A 19,048-nucleotide genomic window follows, 5' to 3' on the forward strand; every position below is an offset into this window, starting at 1 on the left:
AACAGATTAACATGCAATGTACGCCAGCTTAATTCTGTGAGCGTAACCTTAGATTTAAACCAATGCAAATGTGGAGCTAAGAAAATTTTAGTGAAACGCAAATAAATATGTATGTTCTGCTTATGTAAAAAGTTTATAAATAATGTTCAAATTTGAGTTACTATTAGCACTTAAAGTGAAATGCACCCCTGGTGAGTTTATGTCCTGAAATTACTAGCATCTGATTTGAGCAGATTAAATAAATACTTTTTAAGCAATACAAAATGTCATGGTAAAACTTTAATTCTTTTGATGTTAGAAAAGATATATGTATCAAAAATATGCAGCTGAAAAGCTCATTAAACTTACGCCAATATTTTGTGCTCAATTACTCATCTGAAATGTCAGGCTATAGACCAATTTCTCCTCAGGCCCAACAAAAAAAAAATGTTTGTTTCCTCATGTATGCCACTTGTTTCAATTCTAAGCGTCCTTCCTTGAGTTTTGTAGAAATAGTAGAAAAAAATAACCCCAACAGACTTAATTATACTTATATTTGGATTTTTTGGTCTGTGAATTTTCACCTTGTAAATAATAAAAGAGGCCAGACCTATAAAAGGCCTCTTCAAATTGAAAAGTTTCTTTAAAATGAAATTCTGAACTTACACCAGCATATTATGCCCCAGATACAAATAAATTGTTAAATCTTTAGAAAAGGCTGACATGAAATATATAACATTTAAATAATGTATAATAACATGACATAGAAAGGCTTGTTACATGAGAAAAGTAGCACTCATTGTGAATTAATTTGTCATAAAAGTAGCACAATGTAAACAAAGTTAAGTAGTATTTTGACACCATATAAAATACAAATTCACTATGACTGCTAATTGCAAAAAAAAAGGAAAAAAAGAAAAAAACTGTATATTGTGTAATTAGCTAATGATTAGCTTTTTGGAAACTACATGTATAAAAGTACACTAAAAAGAAAAAAAAGCTTTTGACAAATTATAATAAAATCATTTCTGAGGCATATTAAGGAGCCTTTAAGCCTTATTCTTTATTTCTTTTTAGAATTCCAGTTTCACAATGGCTTCCTCGGCTTGTTCTGCATGCAGGCAGTTGTTAACGACGTCCTGCAAGAGATTTGTACCTGTCACCTCATCTATAAAGTCTCATCAGAAGTTCTTGACAAATGTCACCTCTCGTAATAAACTCAGTGTATGCAGACATTTTAGCAGTGGTGTTGATAAGCAGACGGTCATTTTCAGAGAAAATGGAGAAACTATTATTGGAAGCCCATATCCAGACGTCCCATTGTGCAATAAAACATTTCGAGATTTTATGTTTGCTAATTTAGATGAATTTAAAAATTTGGATATGATGGTAAGTTAGTTCTTTTTTAACCCTTGACCTACAAAATTATGTAACATATTTAACCTTTGACCTGCAGAATTATGTAACATATTTGCCTTGCTTTGAAGTTGGAACAGTTCAATCAAAGTTTTAGGGATTTTGATATCAAAAAATATTTTAACATTGAAGTTTTATCATTCAGATTAAAGAGTACTAAAAACAGATTTTGAGAAAATATTTGTTTGAAATTATTTTGTGTCCATTTAAATAGTGGTTAACATAAGTAAGCTTAGGATTGCTGGCCACGTGGGTTCAAACCCCGTCAGGGGCAGGCCATTGTTTCTGTGAGCAAGAAACTTTACATTCATTGCTTAGTACTGGTTTGTTCCAGGAACAGATTCAAGCATGTTTCTATAAGCTTACAGCTTCCAGTATAATCAAACTAAAATAAATATGTATAAAGTAAATGAGATTGCGTTATTTGAATTATAACGCATTTACATTGGTAAATTGGCTACCTATTAATCAGTCTTGTAAAAGTAATTTCAAATATATTGAAATTGGTTTAGCATCCAGTAATAGACATTTACCAGTCTAAATTGGATGAATAGTTATGCGCGTTTTTTTTCCTACCAATTTAATTTTGTAAATGATAACTAATAAATAAAAAATTGATTTAATAAACTTACAAATGAGTGTTGTAAGGTTATTTTGCTGAAGCCGTTTTGGAGTAATTCTTATAATGAACCAGGAAACATTTCTGAATTTACAAAAATGTGTAAGTCACGATTCTGGTTAATACTATAAGCATTTGAAAACAACACTTTCATATATATCTTTTTTCATTTTGCCATTTAAAGGCATATAGTTTTACACTTCAATAAAATCTGTGAGCAAAATTAATAATAATGATTATAATAAAGACTTTATTTAAAGAGGCAACATAGTTATGCAAGCCCAGTCTTCCCTATGAGCCTCTATCAAAATGTACAAAAGTACATATATATATAAGTTACCAACAAAAGATATATATATACAAAAAAACTTAATGTATACAAGTTATACAACATAGAAAAGAATAGTTATTGAAAAATGCGTTAAGAAAATGAATATGAACATTTGAAAGTATGAAATTGTAAATTAGCTTATAAGACAATTAAATTTTTTCTTTTTCTTTTTTTAATTATTTTCACTTAGGTAGACTATCCGACAGGGAGAGTATATTCTGGTGCCAAAATAAAAGATCAGGTTATAAAAGTAGCAAGTGCTTTGACACGCCTGGGTTACAAGAAGGGAGATGTGGCTTTGGTGTTCTCTAATAATTGTCCGGAGTACCCGATCATCTTTCTGGCTTGTGCGGCGATAGGTGTTACAGTGAGCACCGCCAACCCAGTGTACACACCAAGTATGATCTTCCTCTCATAACTACATACTTCAACCCTAAACCCGCTACATTTCTGAAATGGACTTGTCCAGCTTTCATTTATGGAACTGTCCATTATCAATTTTGGGGATTTCAAGAGAGGAAAATTAAGAATTGGTCGACCAGCAATGTTACAAGTTTGCAGTGGCTGGTCAGACTGCATGGCATACAATAATTGTGAACTCTTCCACTTTCATCCGGAGACTCCTTACTTTCTGCAGCCATTTTGCAAAGATTTTTTTCTTAAAATAAGGGGTATTTTCGCAAATTAAAGAAATCTCCCCTTTTTTTAGCTCACCTGTCACAAAGTGACAGGGTGAGCCTTTGTGATCGCTTTTCGTCCGGCGTCCGTCCGTCCGTCGTCCGTCCGTCGTCCGTCCGTAAACTTTTGCTTTAAATGACATCTCCTCATAAACCACTGAGCCAATTTCATCCAAACTTCACAGGAATGTTCCTTTGGTGGTCACCTTTAAAAATTGTTTAAAGAATTTTATTCCATGCAGAACTCTGGTTGCCATGGCAACCGAAAGAAAAATCTTTAAATATCTTCTTTTAAACAACCCTAAGAGCTAGAGCTTAGATATTTGGCATGAAACATCTTCTAATGAGTGTCTACCAAGTTTGTTCAAATAAAAGCCCTGGGGTCAAAATTGGCCCCGCCCCCGGGGGGTCATTGATTTTCCCTATATGCATATAGTAAAAACTTAAAAGATCTTCTTTTAAAGAACTGTAAGAGCTAGAGCTAAGATTTTTGGCATGGAACATCGTCTAGTAAGAGTGTCTACCAAGTTTGTTCAAATAAAAGCCCTGGGGTCAAAATTGGCCCCGCCCCGGGGGGTCATTGATTTTCCCTATATGCATATAGTAAACACTTAAAAAATCTTCCTTTAAAGAACTGTAAGAGCTAGAGCTTAGATATTTGGCATGAAACATCTTCTAGTGAATGTCTACCAAGTTTGTTCAAATAAAAGCCCTGGGGTCAAAATTGGCCCCGCCCCAGGGGGTCATTGATTTTCCCTATATGCATAAAGTAAAAACTTAAAAAATCTTCTTTTAAAGAACCCAAAGAGCTAGAGCTTAGATATTTGGCATGAAACATCTTCTAGTGAATGTCTACCAAGTTTGTTCAAATAAAAGCCCTGGGGTCAAAATTGGCCCCGCCCTGGGGGGTAATTGATTTTCCCTATATGCATATAGTTTAAACTTAAAAAATCTTCTTTTAAAGAACCGTAAGAGCTAGAGCTTAGATATTTGGCATAAAACATCTTCTAGTAAATGTCTACCAAGTTTGTTCAAATAAAAGCCCTGGGGTTAAAATTGGCCCCGCCCCAGGGGGTCATTGATTTTCCCTATATGCATATAGTAAAAACTTAAAAAATCTTCTTTTAAAGAACTGTAAGAGCTAAAGCTTATATATTTGGCATGAAACATCTTCTAGTGAATGTCTACCAAGTTTGTTCAAATAAAACCCCTGGGGTCCAAATTGGCCCCTCCCCAGGGGTCATTGATTTTCCTTATATGCATATAGTAAAAACTTATAAAATCTTCTTTTAAAGAACCCAAAGAGCTAGAGCTAAGATATTTAGCATGAGACATGTTATAATGGGTGTCTACCAAGTATGTTCAAATAAAAGCCCTGGGGTCAAAACTGGCCCCGCCCCGGGGGTCATTGATTTTCCTTATATACATAGCAAAAACTTAAAAATCTTCTTTGAAAAAACCCAAATAACTAGAGTTTAGATATTAAGCATGAAACATCTTTAAGTAAATATCTACAAAGTTTGTTCAAATAAAAGCCCAGGGGTCAAAACTGGCCCTGCCCGAGGGGTGTCATTGTTTTTTACTCTATGTGTATAGTAAAAACTTAAAAAAATCTTCTTTTAAAAAACCCAATGAGCTAGAACTTAGATGTTTTGCATGAAACATCTTCTTATGGGTGTCTACCAAGTCTGTTCAAATAAACAAATAAAAGCCCTTGGGTAAAAATTGGGCCGTGGGGGGGGGGGGCTATATACAGGTGAGCGACCTCAGGGCCATCATGGCCCTCTTGTTTGTCAGAACTTTCTTCTTTGTTTATTTCAAATTCTAAAATCTCCCTCTTTTTAAAGAAAAATCTCCCACTTGATCATCAAAAAAAGTTCACATGTATGCTGCATGGTAGTGGAGACTGGCCTGGCTCTATACTGGTCGCAACTGCTAATCATACTTGGTTCCATCAGGTTAAGGGATTTATAAACTTTAACCCTTTGAATGTTTATGACAATAATAGCTTTCCTAAGTCACAAGTATAGAGTCTAGCCAGCTTGCAATATTGTGCAGCCTGACCAGGGCTCTGTTCATAGAAAGTCCTTGAGTATATCCTAAGTCTTAAGATGTAAGGCCAACTTTATGACTAAACTAACCTAAAACCATTTCAATAAACATTTTTTATCTTTATTCGAAGAATTAAGACTTTAATTTAATTCAACTTGCACATTTTAATCTGCTATCAAAATCTGTAAAAGTTCATCTATATTGTTATTCAGAAATTTAAGGAGCCATAACATAGAAGTCCAAAGAGAGAACATTTTTTCTGTTCAGTTTCTGTTGGAAGACTAAGAAACGCAAGAAACGCAACCCAGACTTATTATGCATTTTGATATAATAACCCTTTACTTTAACAATGGACAGTACGATAGTCTCAGCTGGACGTGTCTTTTTCACAATTTTGTTTATTAATGTTAAAGCTTATATTTGAAGTCCTTCTTAAAATGATATATTGATTAGGGGTATTTAATATCCCCTTTCAGAACAGTGAAAGAAGATAGCATTTATATTTTTTTCTTGTCTTGAGTGGAAAAAGTTTGAGTTTTTTTTTATAACATCTGGTGCACAAATTTAACCACCATAGGTTAATACTATTATTATTTGAAAGTATTTTTAGATCTACGTAGTATCTCCGGAGTTATTTATCCTTGAATTTTTTAGCGTAGCTTACCAACAAACAGATCATTTCGTCACTTTAGTGCAATACTGTATAAGTGGTTAATTTTGTTACATGGAAATATTTGCTAATTGAAGGGCCTCTACTCCTTCCTGTGAAATGAAGCCCTGGAGGGTTAAACCTTTTTTTTTAGAATTTTTATGATCAATAATTGTCACTTTTGGCTTTATTTTTAATAGCTGAATTGGCCAGACAACTTGTTCATAGTGAAACAAAGTGTATTTTTACAATGGCATCCATGCTGCCAACAGTACAAGAAGCCTTTGCAATAGACCAAGTTGTTTCACAGAGTATTAAGGTAAATACTTATGCAAGGTATTATTATATTTATGAGCAATACAAAACGAAACAGATATTTATAGTCAAAGTTTGATAAGAATGACACTTTGTTCCTGGACACATTGATAAAATCCCAGATAACCACTTGCTCCTCACTGCTAGCGGTTCGAATCTTGCCAGGGATTATGGATTCTTTAATGTAAGATAGCTATCCAGCTTACATAACATTGGTGGTTCTACTCAGGTGCCTGCTTGTGCCTTATGGTCTTCCTGCACCAGTAAAGGTGGAATGTTGCCATATGATATATACTGTGTTGATGTGACGTAAAACCCAATCAAACAAACAAATTTATGAAAATGATTCATACTTGAACAAAACAACAAGTGCGACTATACAGACCTTATTTTTTATGCCACCGCAATCTGCGATGCGGTGGCATATAGCGATTCACCTGTGTGTGTGTTTGTTTGTTTGTGTGTGTGTGTGTTATATAGATTATATAGTGAACTTAAAAAATCTTCTTGTGAAAAACTACTAGTCCAATTTCAACCAAACTTGGCAGGATTGTTCCTTGGGTGAAGGGCTTCCAAAGTTGTTCAAAGAATTTCATTCCATGCAGAAATCTGGTTGCCATGGCAACCAAAAGGAATTACAGTAGAACACCGGTGAGTTGAACTTCGATTAGTCGATTTTCTCGATGTGTCGGATTAAAATGAAAGTCCCGATTTTTTCCCCTATATATTCCTTATAAAAACCTACAAATGAGTCGAACTTTTATGTGTCGAATTTTTCGATGTGTCGAGTTTTTTCCGTGGTCCGTGTAGAATAAATCGAGTGCAATTTACCACAAATAAGTCGAAGTCCTTCAATACTTTTTACACCTTTAATCTCCAGATATTTTTCACACCTTTTCCACCCGCGTAGATGATTGCCGATCATCTTATCTGACAGGTGTTAATAACACACAGCCGCTTGTTTTAACAGCTTTTGCATGCGTTTCTATGTGTGAAAATATCCTTTATTATGTCTTAAATCGTTATCACTCTCAATGTCATATGATTCGAATATAAACCTCTATGAATGTTGACAAATTAGTTCCATTATGGATATTTCTACTGATCATAACGTGTTGGTAAGCGAAGGACCAGGTACCCAACCCGGGGGGATAGCGAGCCGCACAAACGTGACCGAAGCATCAAGTGAAGGACCCGGTTATTCCGGGGGGATAGCTAGATCGGTCAGATCAGAGCAAGGAATAAAGCGTAAACTGAATGTGCAGACTTACGAAATTTAATACCAGGCAATACTAGAAGTAGAAAAGGGAATAAAGAAAAAAGATGTCGCAAGTAAATTTGGTATTCCACCTAATACACTTTCAACTTGGTTAAAAAAAAGAGATGAAATTAAAAAGAAGTTTTCAGAGGCAGACATTGGCCCACAACGCAAACGTGACAAAAAGGCAAAATTTCCAGAATTAGAAAGTGCCCTCTTGCAATGGTTTTCTAATGCAAGATCAAAAAACATACCGCTATCTGGTGAAATTGTCAAACAAAAAGCAAAGCAATTTGCAGACCAGCTCAATGTTTCTGATTTCGAGTGCTCAACAGGCTGGCTTGACAGATTTAAAGAAAGACATGAACTGTCCTTCAAAAAAGTTTGTGGAGAAGCAAAATCTGTCGACTCTAATTCCACAGCAATGACCGAGTGGAAATCTAAACTTCAAACCTATCTGACTGAATATGAGCCACAAGACATTTACAATGCTGATGAAACTGGCTTGTTCTTTAGAATGTTGCCTGAAAAGACCTTAGAATTTAAAGATGTTCAGTGCCACGGTGGTAAAATGAGCAAGGATCGATTAACAGTTATGGTCTGCGCAAACATGACAGGGTCTGAGAAAGTACCGCTTTTTGTGATAGGAAAATCAAAAAATCCTCGCTGTTTCAAAAATCTAAAAACAATGCCAATTGAATATGATGCAAACAAAAAAGCATGGGTCACATCAGAAATCTTCACTAACTGGGTGAAAAAGTTTGACCGCCGTATTTCGGCACAGTCGCGAAGGGTTCTGTTGATTGTCGACAACTGCCCTGCGCATCCAGACATCACGGGATTAAGATCTGTCAGACTCGTATTTCTGCCACCAAACACAACATCCGTGACCCAACCTATGGATCAGGGAGTCATAAAAAATCTCAAAGCTCACTATAGAAAGCAAGTCATTCAACGTCAGCTTCGAGCTATTGAAACAGGTGGAGAAACAAGCATCTCGGTTTTAGATGCATTGTACATGCTCAAAACAGCTTGGCATGCTGTCAGTCCTCAGACTATTGCTAACTGCTTTCGACATGCTGGATTCCAGCAGTCTTCAGTTTCCGGTATTGAAATGATTGAGGACGACCCTGAGGATGACTTACCTCTGTCAACTCTGAGGCGTCTGACCTCTGGTGTATCGTTTGAGCAATACACATCGGCAGATGACAGTGTTCTGGTATGCGCTGATCTCACTGACGAGGAAATCATAAATAACGTTGTTTCATAACGTCAATCTCACGATGAAACCCTTCCTGATGATAACGATGATGATGAGCTGCCTTCAAGATCTGGAGTGACTATTTTCGATGCCATGGACGGATTAGATGCGGTCAGGGACTTTCTTCACCAACAAGGAATCGGGAGTTATGCGGAGACAGAAAGAGCCATCGCAAAATTAAGTGACATTAGTTCTATGTTCAGCAGATATTATCTAAGAAGAAGTGAGTGTAAGCAGACATCAATCTCTGATTTCTTTGTAAATGTTAATGATAATCGTTTATAAACATTGTGATGTGTGATATTCATATTCGTTAATAAAAAATGTGCTCATTATTCATTGTGTATTAAAAAGTAAAATGTATTTATTTAAGTCATGTTTTATTTGCCTGTTTTGTTGTACATAAATAAATGAATGAATAAATAAATAAATTTTGTTAAAAAAAATATTCTTGTTTTGTTTCAAACACGCACGAAACAGTATTGTATCTGATCCGTACTATAAGATGATTTACTTATCGCCCCTTGTCTTTGTAACGCCATTTGTAATGTCATTTGTAAACGTTGTGTCATGGCGAGATTTTGTCGCAAAAATTCGGACCTATATATGAGTCGAAGTCCCGATGTGTCGAACTTTTTACGTAAGTCCCTTGAACTTTGACTTACCGAAGTTCTACTGTATAAGAATAAATTTAAAAAATCTTCTTGTAAAGACCCAAAAGGCCTAGAGCTTAGATATTTTGCATAAGGCATTGTCTGGTAGATCTCTAACAAGATTGTTCAAATTATAGCCCTGGGGTCAAAATTGGCCCCGCTCGGGGGTCATTGATTTTCACTATGTACATATAGTAAAAACTTTAAATACCTTCTTGTAAAAACCCAAAAGGCCTAGAGCTTAGATATTTTGCGTAAGGCATCATCTGATAGACCCTTACCAAGATTGTTCAAATTATAGCCCTTGGGTCAAAATCGGCCCCGCCCCGGGGTCATTGATTTTCGCAATATGTACATATAGTAAAAACTTAAAACACTTTCTTGTAAAGACCCAAAAGTCCTAGAGCTTAGATATTTTGCATAAGGCATTGTCTGGTAGACCTCTACCCAGATTGTTCAAATTATAGCCCTGGGGTTACAATCGGCCCCGCCCCAGGGGTCATTGGTTTTCCTTATATGTTTATAGTAAAAACTTTAAAAAATTCTTCTAGCAATTGACAAATGCTAGAGGTTAGATATTTTGCATTAAACATTGTGTTGTAAACCTCTAGCAAGATTGTTCAGATTAATAGCCCTGGGGTCAAAATTGCCCCCGCCCTGGGGGTCATTGATTTCAATATATACATAGAGTAAAAAATAAAAAAATCTTATTGTCTGAAGGTACAAGGCTTAGAGCTTTAATATTTGTTAAATAATATCATCTTAAGGTACTCTACCAAAGTTGTTCAAATTTTGCTTCTTGTGTCAAAATTAGCCCGCCCCTGGGAGCCATAGGTTTATCTTATATGTATATAGTTAAAACTTAAAAAATCATCTTCTCTAAATTTACTAAGGATAGAGTTAAGATATTTTGCATGAAACATTGTGTAGTGAACCTCTAGCAAGATTGTTCAAATTATAGCCCTGGGGTCAAAATTGGTTCCGCCCCGGGGGTCATTGATTTTCATTATGTACATATAGTGAAAAAAAAAGTATATTTTTGTCTGAAGGTTCAAGGCATAGAGCTTTGATGTTTGATATATAATATCATCTATAAGTCCTCTACCAAAGTTGTTCAAATGTCAAAAATTGGCCCTGCCCGGGGGGCAGTGATTCTCATTATGTACACGTATTAAAAACAGAAAATAGAACAAATGTTTTCTGAATGGGAGAAAGCTATAGCTTAGATATTTGACTTGAAATGTTGTTTGATGGACCTGTATCAAGATTGTTATTAAACCCTTGGGTCAAAATTATGCCTTGTCCAAGGAGACAGTGACTTACTTTCTTGTCCTTTGATGTACAGCAATGACATTTTGACCATGTGCACAGTTTTAGTTGTAAAATTGAACTTTGACCTAGATTTTGATGATGTGACTTACTTTCTTGTCCTTTGATGTACAGCTATGAAATTTGAACCATGCGGTGGCATAGCATTTTTCTCAAATGCAATCTTGTTTTGCCTTTAAAAATCTTTTTAAAGATCTGTTTGAACCGTTTATTTGTTGCTTTTAGAAAAAGCATGAAAAATCAGGCATTACCCCGGCCTGGTGGTGGCTCTTGTTAAGTGAAACAATAGAATTCCACAATATCTTTATTTATAAATAGCAGAATTCCACAATATTTAAGCATTTTACGAACAGAAACATACAATATTTTCAAGTGTTAAGAATAAGTATCCAACAATTTTGTTCTTAATGTAGGATGTGATTATAATTGACGGAGAGGCGGACAAATGCCGACCTTTCCAGAATCTTCTTGACGACAACGGTCACAGTTTCCCCGAGAATGTTGACATCAACCCTGGAGAAGCTATTCTTACGTTGCCATACAGTAGTGGCACAACGGGACTTCCCAAAGGCGTAATGTTGTCACATACAAACATGGTGATGAACTTACTACAAGCGCAAACGTAAGATCTTTATGTACATGTAGTCTAGCGTCTAGCGACCATACTGAATAAAAATCATATGTTAGGCTTAAAGCAGCATGCCTCCAGATCCATGCTAATTTTCATGAAAATTTTGAAAATGTATTTAAAAGTAAAATACTGTGAAGTGAACAAAGAATGTAATTTACAGATTGCAAACAGCACTTCCAATCCACGTAAATTACCAAAAAAAGGTCAAAATATACATAAATACCTCTTACAGCGTAAGTAACGCAGTAGAGTTATAGCGATTGATAGTCTGCAAAAATCAGTCATTAATCGTACATAACATGTAAATAATGAATTTGATATTGAATCTGTTTACTTTTCTAGATCTTAATACATTTTTCTAAAGATTGAATTTCTTGAAATATCTTGGCTCATCTAAAGGTGTGCAGCTTTAAAACCTCAACCTGCTGAATTTATTTAATTGACTAGACCAACTTCCATAGTTGATACAGAATTTATTTTAGTTTGATTGTGTACGAGCTATAACCTTATAGACACACTCTAGAATTTGTTCCTGGAGCCATCGAGTACTGAGCAATGAGTGTAAAGTTTCTTGCTGAAGGAAACAACGACTTGCCCCTGCCGCTGGTTTGAACCCATGCAGCTAGCAAATCATTAGGTTACTAGTCCGACACATTAACCACTAGACCTTGCTGCCCCATTTTGGAAGTGATCGTTATCAATTCTTCTGGATATCAAAATGAAAATTGAAAGTAAGCAGGCAAACAGTATAGAGTCTGGTCAGACTTCAAGGATGTACAGGCTGGCATGGCTCTATACTGGTGGCAAATGTTAATTAGTTTTTGTTTCAGCAGGCCAGTAAGGTATAAGTTATTAGCTCTTCTGTCAAATTGATTGAGTTAACAACTTAAGTTATAAGTCAGTGTAATGCTATGTTTGAAAATGAAGGGACTTCGTGAAAACCTAAAAGCTATTACATGAAGAAGGGAACTTTAATCGACAAGCATTTAAATGGGCCATTTGCAAGGTTTAAATGTTTGTCACTGGAAGCAGAGATCATTGGTTTTATTTCTTTTAGGGTAATAATCATTTTTCCTCTTACAGAACTTTAACTGTTTAGTCCATAAGGGGTACTTCATTCAGTTGTAATAATTATGCATTTGAAGGTTGCAACTATATAAATGGGTAATTAAAACAGGCTGGGAAATTTATACCAAAATGATTAATTTGAGAACCATATGTGCAGCACGCATTTGGAAATCACTTAAGAGATGTTTTTGGAATTCACTTATAATAATTATGTCTTTGGAAATCACTTATAAGATGTTTTTGAAAATCACTTATGAGATGCCTTTGGAAATCACGTAAGAGCTGTCTTTGAAAATAATTTACCGGTATGATGTGGCTTTGGAAATGACTTATGAGATGTTTTTGAAAATCACTTTTGAGATGTCTTTGGAAATCACTTATGAGGTGGCTTTGGAAATCACTTATGAGGTGGCTTTGGAAATCACTTATGAGATGGCTTTGGAAATGACTTATGAGATGCCTTTGGAAATCACGTAAGAGCTGTCTTTGAAAATAATTTACCGGTATGAGGTGGCTTTGGAAATGACTTATGAGATGTTTTTGAAAATCACTTATGAGATGTTTTTGAAAATCACATATGAGGTGGCTTTGGAAATCACTTATGAGGTGGCTTTGGAAATCACTTACAAGATGTTTTTGAAAATCACATATGAAATGCCTATGGAAAATTTATTTATATTGTGTTTCCAGAGGTCAGATGAAGTTTGAGACAGGTAAAGAAGTTCTAATGGGCTTGTTGCCGTTTTATCATATATATGGTATGATGGTGTTACAGTTTGGAACGCTGGCTCAAGGGGCAAAGCTCATTATCCATCCAAAGTTCGAGCCGGCAGCATTTTTACAGTCAGTACAAGACCATGAGGTAAGAAGAAGCGAAATATATATATTTATCACACTAACGTAGTGTACATACAATATCCTAAAAATGGTATTGTACGACTGAGCATATATTTTAACGTGACATCATTTACGTTATACAAACATAGCTTAAAGATGTGCCAAGTGTTAGTGTTACACTTGAGGTGCATAATCAAAAAGTGAATATTTTCACTGTTAACAATTTTGGGTATGTGACAAATAGAATATTAAATTTGTGTAGATTCAATACTAAAATTATTGAACTTGTTGAATACAAACAATATTATGCGACCCAGAGACTTGCATAATATAATTTTATTCAACTCCTTCTATAAATTTAGTATTGAACCAACCTCTATATCCATTTCATGTGTTTAAGTTATAAAGATAGGTAAGGGAAATTTAACTTTTAACCTGCTGAGTATATATACATATAGTATAATGAATTTGTCCAGCTTTCAGTTTGGAACAGTCCATTTTAAGGTTTAAGGATTTTAGTATCAAAATACAAAATAAGTGAGCTACTAACAGTATAGAGCCTGGTCAGACTGCATGTGTGTACATGTAAAAAAAGCAGGTTTGCCTGGCTCTGTAACTGGAGGCAAAGGCTAACCACTTCTGGTTTCCCACAGAACCACTTCCGGTTTCCCGCAGAACCACTTCCGGTTTCCCGCAGAACCACTTCCAGTTTCCCGCAGAACCACTTCCGGTTTCCAGCAGGTTAAGGGTTTAATGTTTAACAAAACAAACTTATTTATTACTTCCCCTGAAAATACATTTCTTACTTATTACACACAGGAAATTCAAGCTTAAATTTATTTTATTTTTTCCACTAAAACGCTCCTGTTTTAAAATTTCACCATAATTATTCAGTTTTGCTCCATGCATTGAATGTCACCAATGATTTGATTTAATGAACTGATACTAGAAATAACTTTAACAAACTTATTTTATCAGTGTTATTTGTTACTCTGAAAAAGTGTTACAATATTCAAGATACTGGTGGGGCCTCCGTGGCCGAGTGGTTAAAGTCGCTGACTTGAGATCACAGGTCCCTCACCACTGTGGGTTCGATCCTCACTCGGGTCGAACTCTTTCATGTGAGGAAGCCATCCAGCTGGCTTACGGAAGGTCGGTGGTTCTACCCAGGTGCCCGCTCGTGCCTGAAATAATGCCCGGAGGGGCACCTGGGGTCTTCCTCCACCAATAAAAGCTGGAAAAAAATCGACGAAAAATCTCGGCGGGACGCTCTAGGATAACCCGACTTGAGTGTACGGTCGCCCATATGGGCTTTCCGGCGGCGACCTTAAATAAACGCATATAAAAAAAAAAAGATACTGGACACATTTTGTTTTAACTACATAATTATACACTTACCTTTTTCAGTCTAGACTTAAATTTAATGTAAATTGTATGTAAGTATGCCGAAAGAAGAAAAGTGTTGTACCTGTTACTTTTGTTTTTTTGTTTAAAAAGGGGAAATCTGTCAGTGTCCCACCTCTGCCTGTTCATGCATGAGTGTGTGTTGACTTTTTAGCTCACCTGTCACAAAGTGACATGGTGAGCTTTTGTGATGGCTTTTCGTCCGGCGTCCGGCAGTCCGTCCGTAAACTTTTACTTTAAACAACATCTCCTCATAAACGTTTTTTTTGTCCCCAGAGCTTTTATTTGAACAAACTTGGTAGTCAATCACTAGAAGATAGTTCATGCTTAATATCTAAACTCTAGGGCCGGGGGGGGGGGTCATTGTTTTTCACATGTCTGCTCTGATTGACTATTTCAGTATTAGCTCTGATTGACTATTTCAGTTTTAGCTCTGATTGACTATTTCAGTATTAGCTCTGATTGACTATTATTAATAATAGCTCTGATTGACTAATTTCAGTATAGCTCTGATTTGACTATTTCAGTATTAGCTCTGGTTGACTATTTCAGTATTAGCTCTGATTGACTATTTCAGTGTTAGCTCTGATTGACTATTTCAGTATTAGCTCTGATTGACTATTTCAGTGTTAGCTCTGATTGACTATTTCAGTATTAGCTCTGATTGACTATTTCAGTGTTAGCTCTGATTGACTATTTCAGTATTAGCTCTGATTGACTATTTCAGTATTAGCTCTGATTGACTATTTCAGTATTAGCTCTGATTGACTATTTCAGTATTAGCTCTGATTGACTATTTCAGTATTAGCTCTGATTGGCTATTTTAATATTAGCTCTGATTGACTATTTCAGTATTAGCTCTGATTGTCTATTTCAGTATTAGCTCTGATTGACTACTTCAGTATTAGCTCTGAATGACTACTTCAGTATTAGCTCTGATCTTGTATTCAGTATTTCATCTGATATACTTTTTAGCTCACCTTGCATTTTTATTCAAACAACATCTTCTTTAATAACACTTGGCCAATATTAATGAAACTTGGCAGGAATACTCATTGTATGAAGCTCTATCAAGATTGTTCAAAGAATGCCATTCCATGCTAAATAATACTGGTTTTCGAAAAAAATTTACATATAATGAAAAAAAACGAAACTGTTTACCATTATATATTGAGACTTGATTCCGGGCAAGCAGGCAAATTGGTTCAGGGAAATTTTTCGTAACAGTTAACTCAGCTTCCTGTTTACCGACTTATTAAATGTTCGACATTAATGGTCAATGGTAGGAAATTTTTGGAACATCACAGCCTTATGTTTTTAACCAGGTTTTCCGAAGGAAAACACTGGTTATTAGATTGAGGTATGTCGGCGGGCGGGCGGCGGGCGGATGGGCGGGCGTAAACAATTTCTTCTGTGCGCAACTCTCCTACATTTTTCAACAGATTTTGACCAAACATTCACAGAAGCTTTGTCATCAAGTGACCTGGCGCATATTGTCGGGGTTTTGTGATTGGATAATATTTGACCTAATTATGGCCCTCTGTTTTTTTTCCTTATATAGAATATATAGTGAATAATTTCTTCTGTGCCCAACTGTTCCTACATTTCTCAATGGATTTTGACCAAACATTCACAGAAGCTTTGTCATCAAGTGACCTGGCGCATATTGTCGGGGTTTTGTGATTGGATAATATTTGACCTAATTATGGCCCTTTGTTTTTTTTCCTTATATAGAATATATAGTGAATAATTTCTTCTGTGCCCAACTGTTCCTACATTTCTCAATGGATTTTGACCAAACTTTCACAGAGGCTTTGTCATCAAGTACCCTGGCGCATATTGTCGGGGTTTTGTGATTGGATAATATTTGACCTAATTATGGCCCTTTGTTTTTTTTCCTTATATAGAATAATATTATATAGTGAATAATTTCTTCTGTGCCCAACTGTTCCTACATTTCTCAATGGATTTTGACCAAACTTTCACAGAGGCTTTGTCATCAAGTACCCTGGCGCATATTGTCGGGGTTTTGTGATTGGATAATATTTGACCTAATTATTGCCCTTTGTTTTTTTCCTTATACAGATTATATAGTGAACAATTTTTACCATGCGCAACTTCTCCTACATTTCTCAACAGATTTTGACCAAACTTTCACAGAAGCTTTGTTATCAAATGCCCTGGCGCACATTATCGGGGTTTTGTGATTGGATAATATTTGACCTAATTATGGCCCTTTGTTATTTTTCCTTATACAGAATATAAAGTGAAAAAAAATTTCTGTGCTGAACTCCTACATTTCTCAACGGATTTTGTTCAAACTTTCACAGTAGCTTTGTCATCCAGTGCCCTGGCGCATATTGTCGGGGTTTTGTGATTGAATAATTTTTTATTTAAATATGGCCCTTTGTTTTTTTTCCTTATACAGAATATAATTATAGTGAACACTTCCTCTGTGGCAATTCCTCCTACATTATTCATGTTTTACATTGCACATACTTACATTGTTTGTTGCTTGTATTTGTATTTCAAATATAACATATTTATCTACAATGGTGATAATTGAAAACCTGGTTTCATGGCATTGCCATGTTTCTTGTTTGGTATACAAATGCAACCTGACCTATTTTTATTGAAGTATTATCCAAATTTGTACTTCATCTTGTTAATTATGATGTCATTGTTTAAATATTCATGATGTAAACAGGCTACAGGGAGTGTATTTTTCAGCAACCTGTACTTTAGATAAAAAAGAGGTATTTCTATACACTTGTTTGCATTCCTGTTGCTGTTGGCCAAAAATACTTTACATTTGACATTAACCTTTACATGACATTAACGAATTTTATAAACCTTGTGCTTGTTTTTAAAAAGAAAAATTATTTTAAGATCTATAAGGTAAGCAATATAGGGCCATCATGGCAGCCTTGTTGAGTTATTGCCCTTTGTTTATTTTCTTAGTAAATAAGCTTGTGCAGAGCATATGTCATGGTTCAGAAATGTTCATTAATTACGGAAGAAAATGTGCAAGCGGCCAGATCATCTAAGCTCAGTCGGTAGAGGTTCCCGGGTTAGAATCCCGGTCAGGCTGCACATTTTTCTCACCCTGTGACATTTGTCGCCCAACATGGGGCCGTGACAAATATAGCTCTGAGTTTAATTTACATAGCTCTGCAACTCTGCGAAATTCGAGGACAATTTTCAATATAGCAGGGGTGTATGTCACGGTTCAGAAATGTTCACTAATTACTGGAGAAATGTGCAAGCGGCCGGATAGCTCAGTCGGTAGTGCTGCGGAACGGTATTCTGAGGTTCCCGGGTTCGAATCCCGGTCAGGCTGCACTTTTTCTCACCCTGTGACACATATAACTTGGTCACTATAAATTTGATTGACTCCAAATTTGGTATGTAAACTTTTTTTCATTGACCTGAAGTGGGGTGCTTAAGAATCAATCACAGAGTCCTCAATTTGATCTGTCAGTGAAAAACTTTTCCATGTTATTTTTAATTTTTGATAAGGTAACAGTTTTATTATGCCCCCACAATGTTGGAGCATATAGCGTTGCACTTGTCCGTCCGTCCGTCAGTCCGTCCGTCCGTCAGTCCGTACGTCCCGAAATCTTGTGAACGCAACTCCTCTTAAACCGGATGGCAGATTTTGCTTAAACTTATAGGGATGAACAACCTTAATGTGTAGATGGTAGTAAAGGAAGGAATTTTTGCTGCGACCAAATTTAACAGAATTATGGCCCTTTGTTGATTTTTTCACTAGATACTAAGTAGAAATTTTGTGAACGCAACTCCTCTTTAACCGGATGGCAGATTTTGCTTAAACTTCCAGGGATGAACAACCTTAATGTGTAGATGGCAGTAAAGGAAGGAAATTTTGCTGCGACCAAATTTAACAGAATTATGGCCCTTTGTTGATTTTTTCACTATATACTATGTAATAATTTTGTGAACGCAACTCCTTTTTAGCCGGATTGCAGATTTTGCTTTAACTTACAGGGATGAACAACCTTAATGTGTAGATGGTAGTAAAAGAAGGAATTTTTGCTGCGACCAAATTTAACAGAATTATGGCCCTTTGTTGATTTTTTCACTATATACTATGTAGAAATTTTGTGAACGCAACTCCTCTTAAACCGGATGGCAGATTTTTGCTTTAACCTATAAGGATGAACAACCTTATTGTGTAGATGGTAGTAAAGGAAGGAATTTTTGCTGCGACCAAATTTTACAGAATTATGGCCCTTTGTTGATTTTTTCATTATATACTATGTAGAAATTTTGTGAATGCAACTCCTCTTAAACCGGATGGCAGATTTTGCTTAAACTTCCAGGGATGAACAACCTTAATGTGTAGATGGTAGTAAAGGAAGGAATTTTTGGTGCAACCAAATTAAACGGAATTATGGCCCTTTGTTGATTTTTTCATTATATACTATGTAGCAATTTTGTGAATGCAACTCCTCTTAAACCGGATGGCAGATTTTGCTTTAACTTCCAGGGATTAACAACCTTAATGTGTAGATGGCAGTAAAGGAAGGAATTTTTGCTGCGACCAAA

At 35.7% G+C, this 19,048-nt stretch overlaps 1 protein-coding gene across 1 annotated transcript; it reads left to right on the forward strand.

Annotated features, from left to right (window-relative positions):
* Window positions 1-1,056: 1,056 nt before the first annotated feature.
* LOC132730915 (probable 4-coumarate--CoA ligase 1) lies at window positions 1,057-13,100 on the forward strand (the record flags this gene model as incomplete). The annotated part of the gene is given in 5 exon segments (XM_060716998.1): window positions 1,057-1,368; window positions 2,536-2,743; window positions 5,924-6,042; window positions 10,953-11,161; window positions 12,929-13,100. Coding segments are annotated over 5 exon segments (1,020 nt in total), but the record flags the coding sequence as incomplete, so codon positions are not given.
* Window positions 13,101-19,048: the final 5,948 nt, after the last annotated feature.

Source organism: Ruditapes philippinarum, unplaced genomic scaffold, assembly GCF_026571515.1.
Source record: "Ruditapes philippinarum isolate M1 unplaced genomic scaffold, ASM2657151v2 ctg13742_1_1_1_1, whole genome shotgun sequence".
In the NCBI taxonomy this organism is placed as follows: Eukaryota; Metazoa; Mollusca; class Bivalvia; order Venerida; family Veneridae; genus Ruditapes; species Ruditapes philippinarum.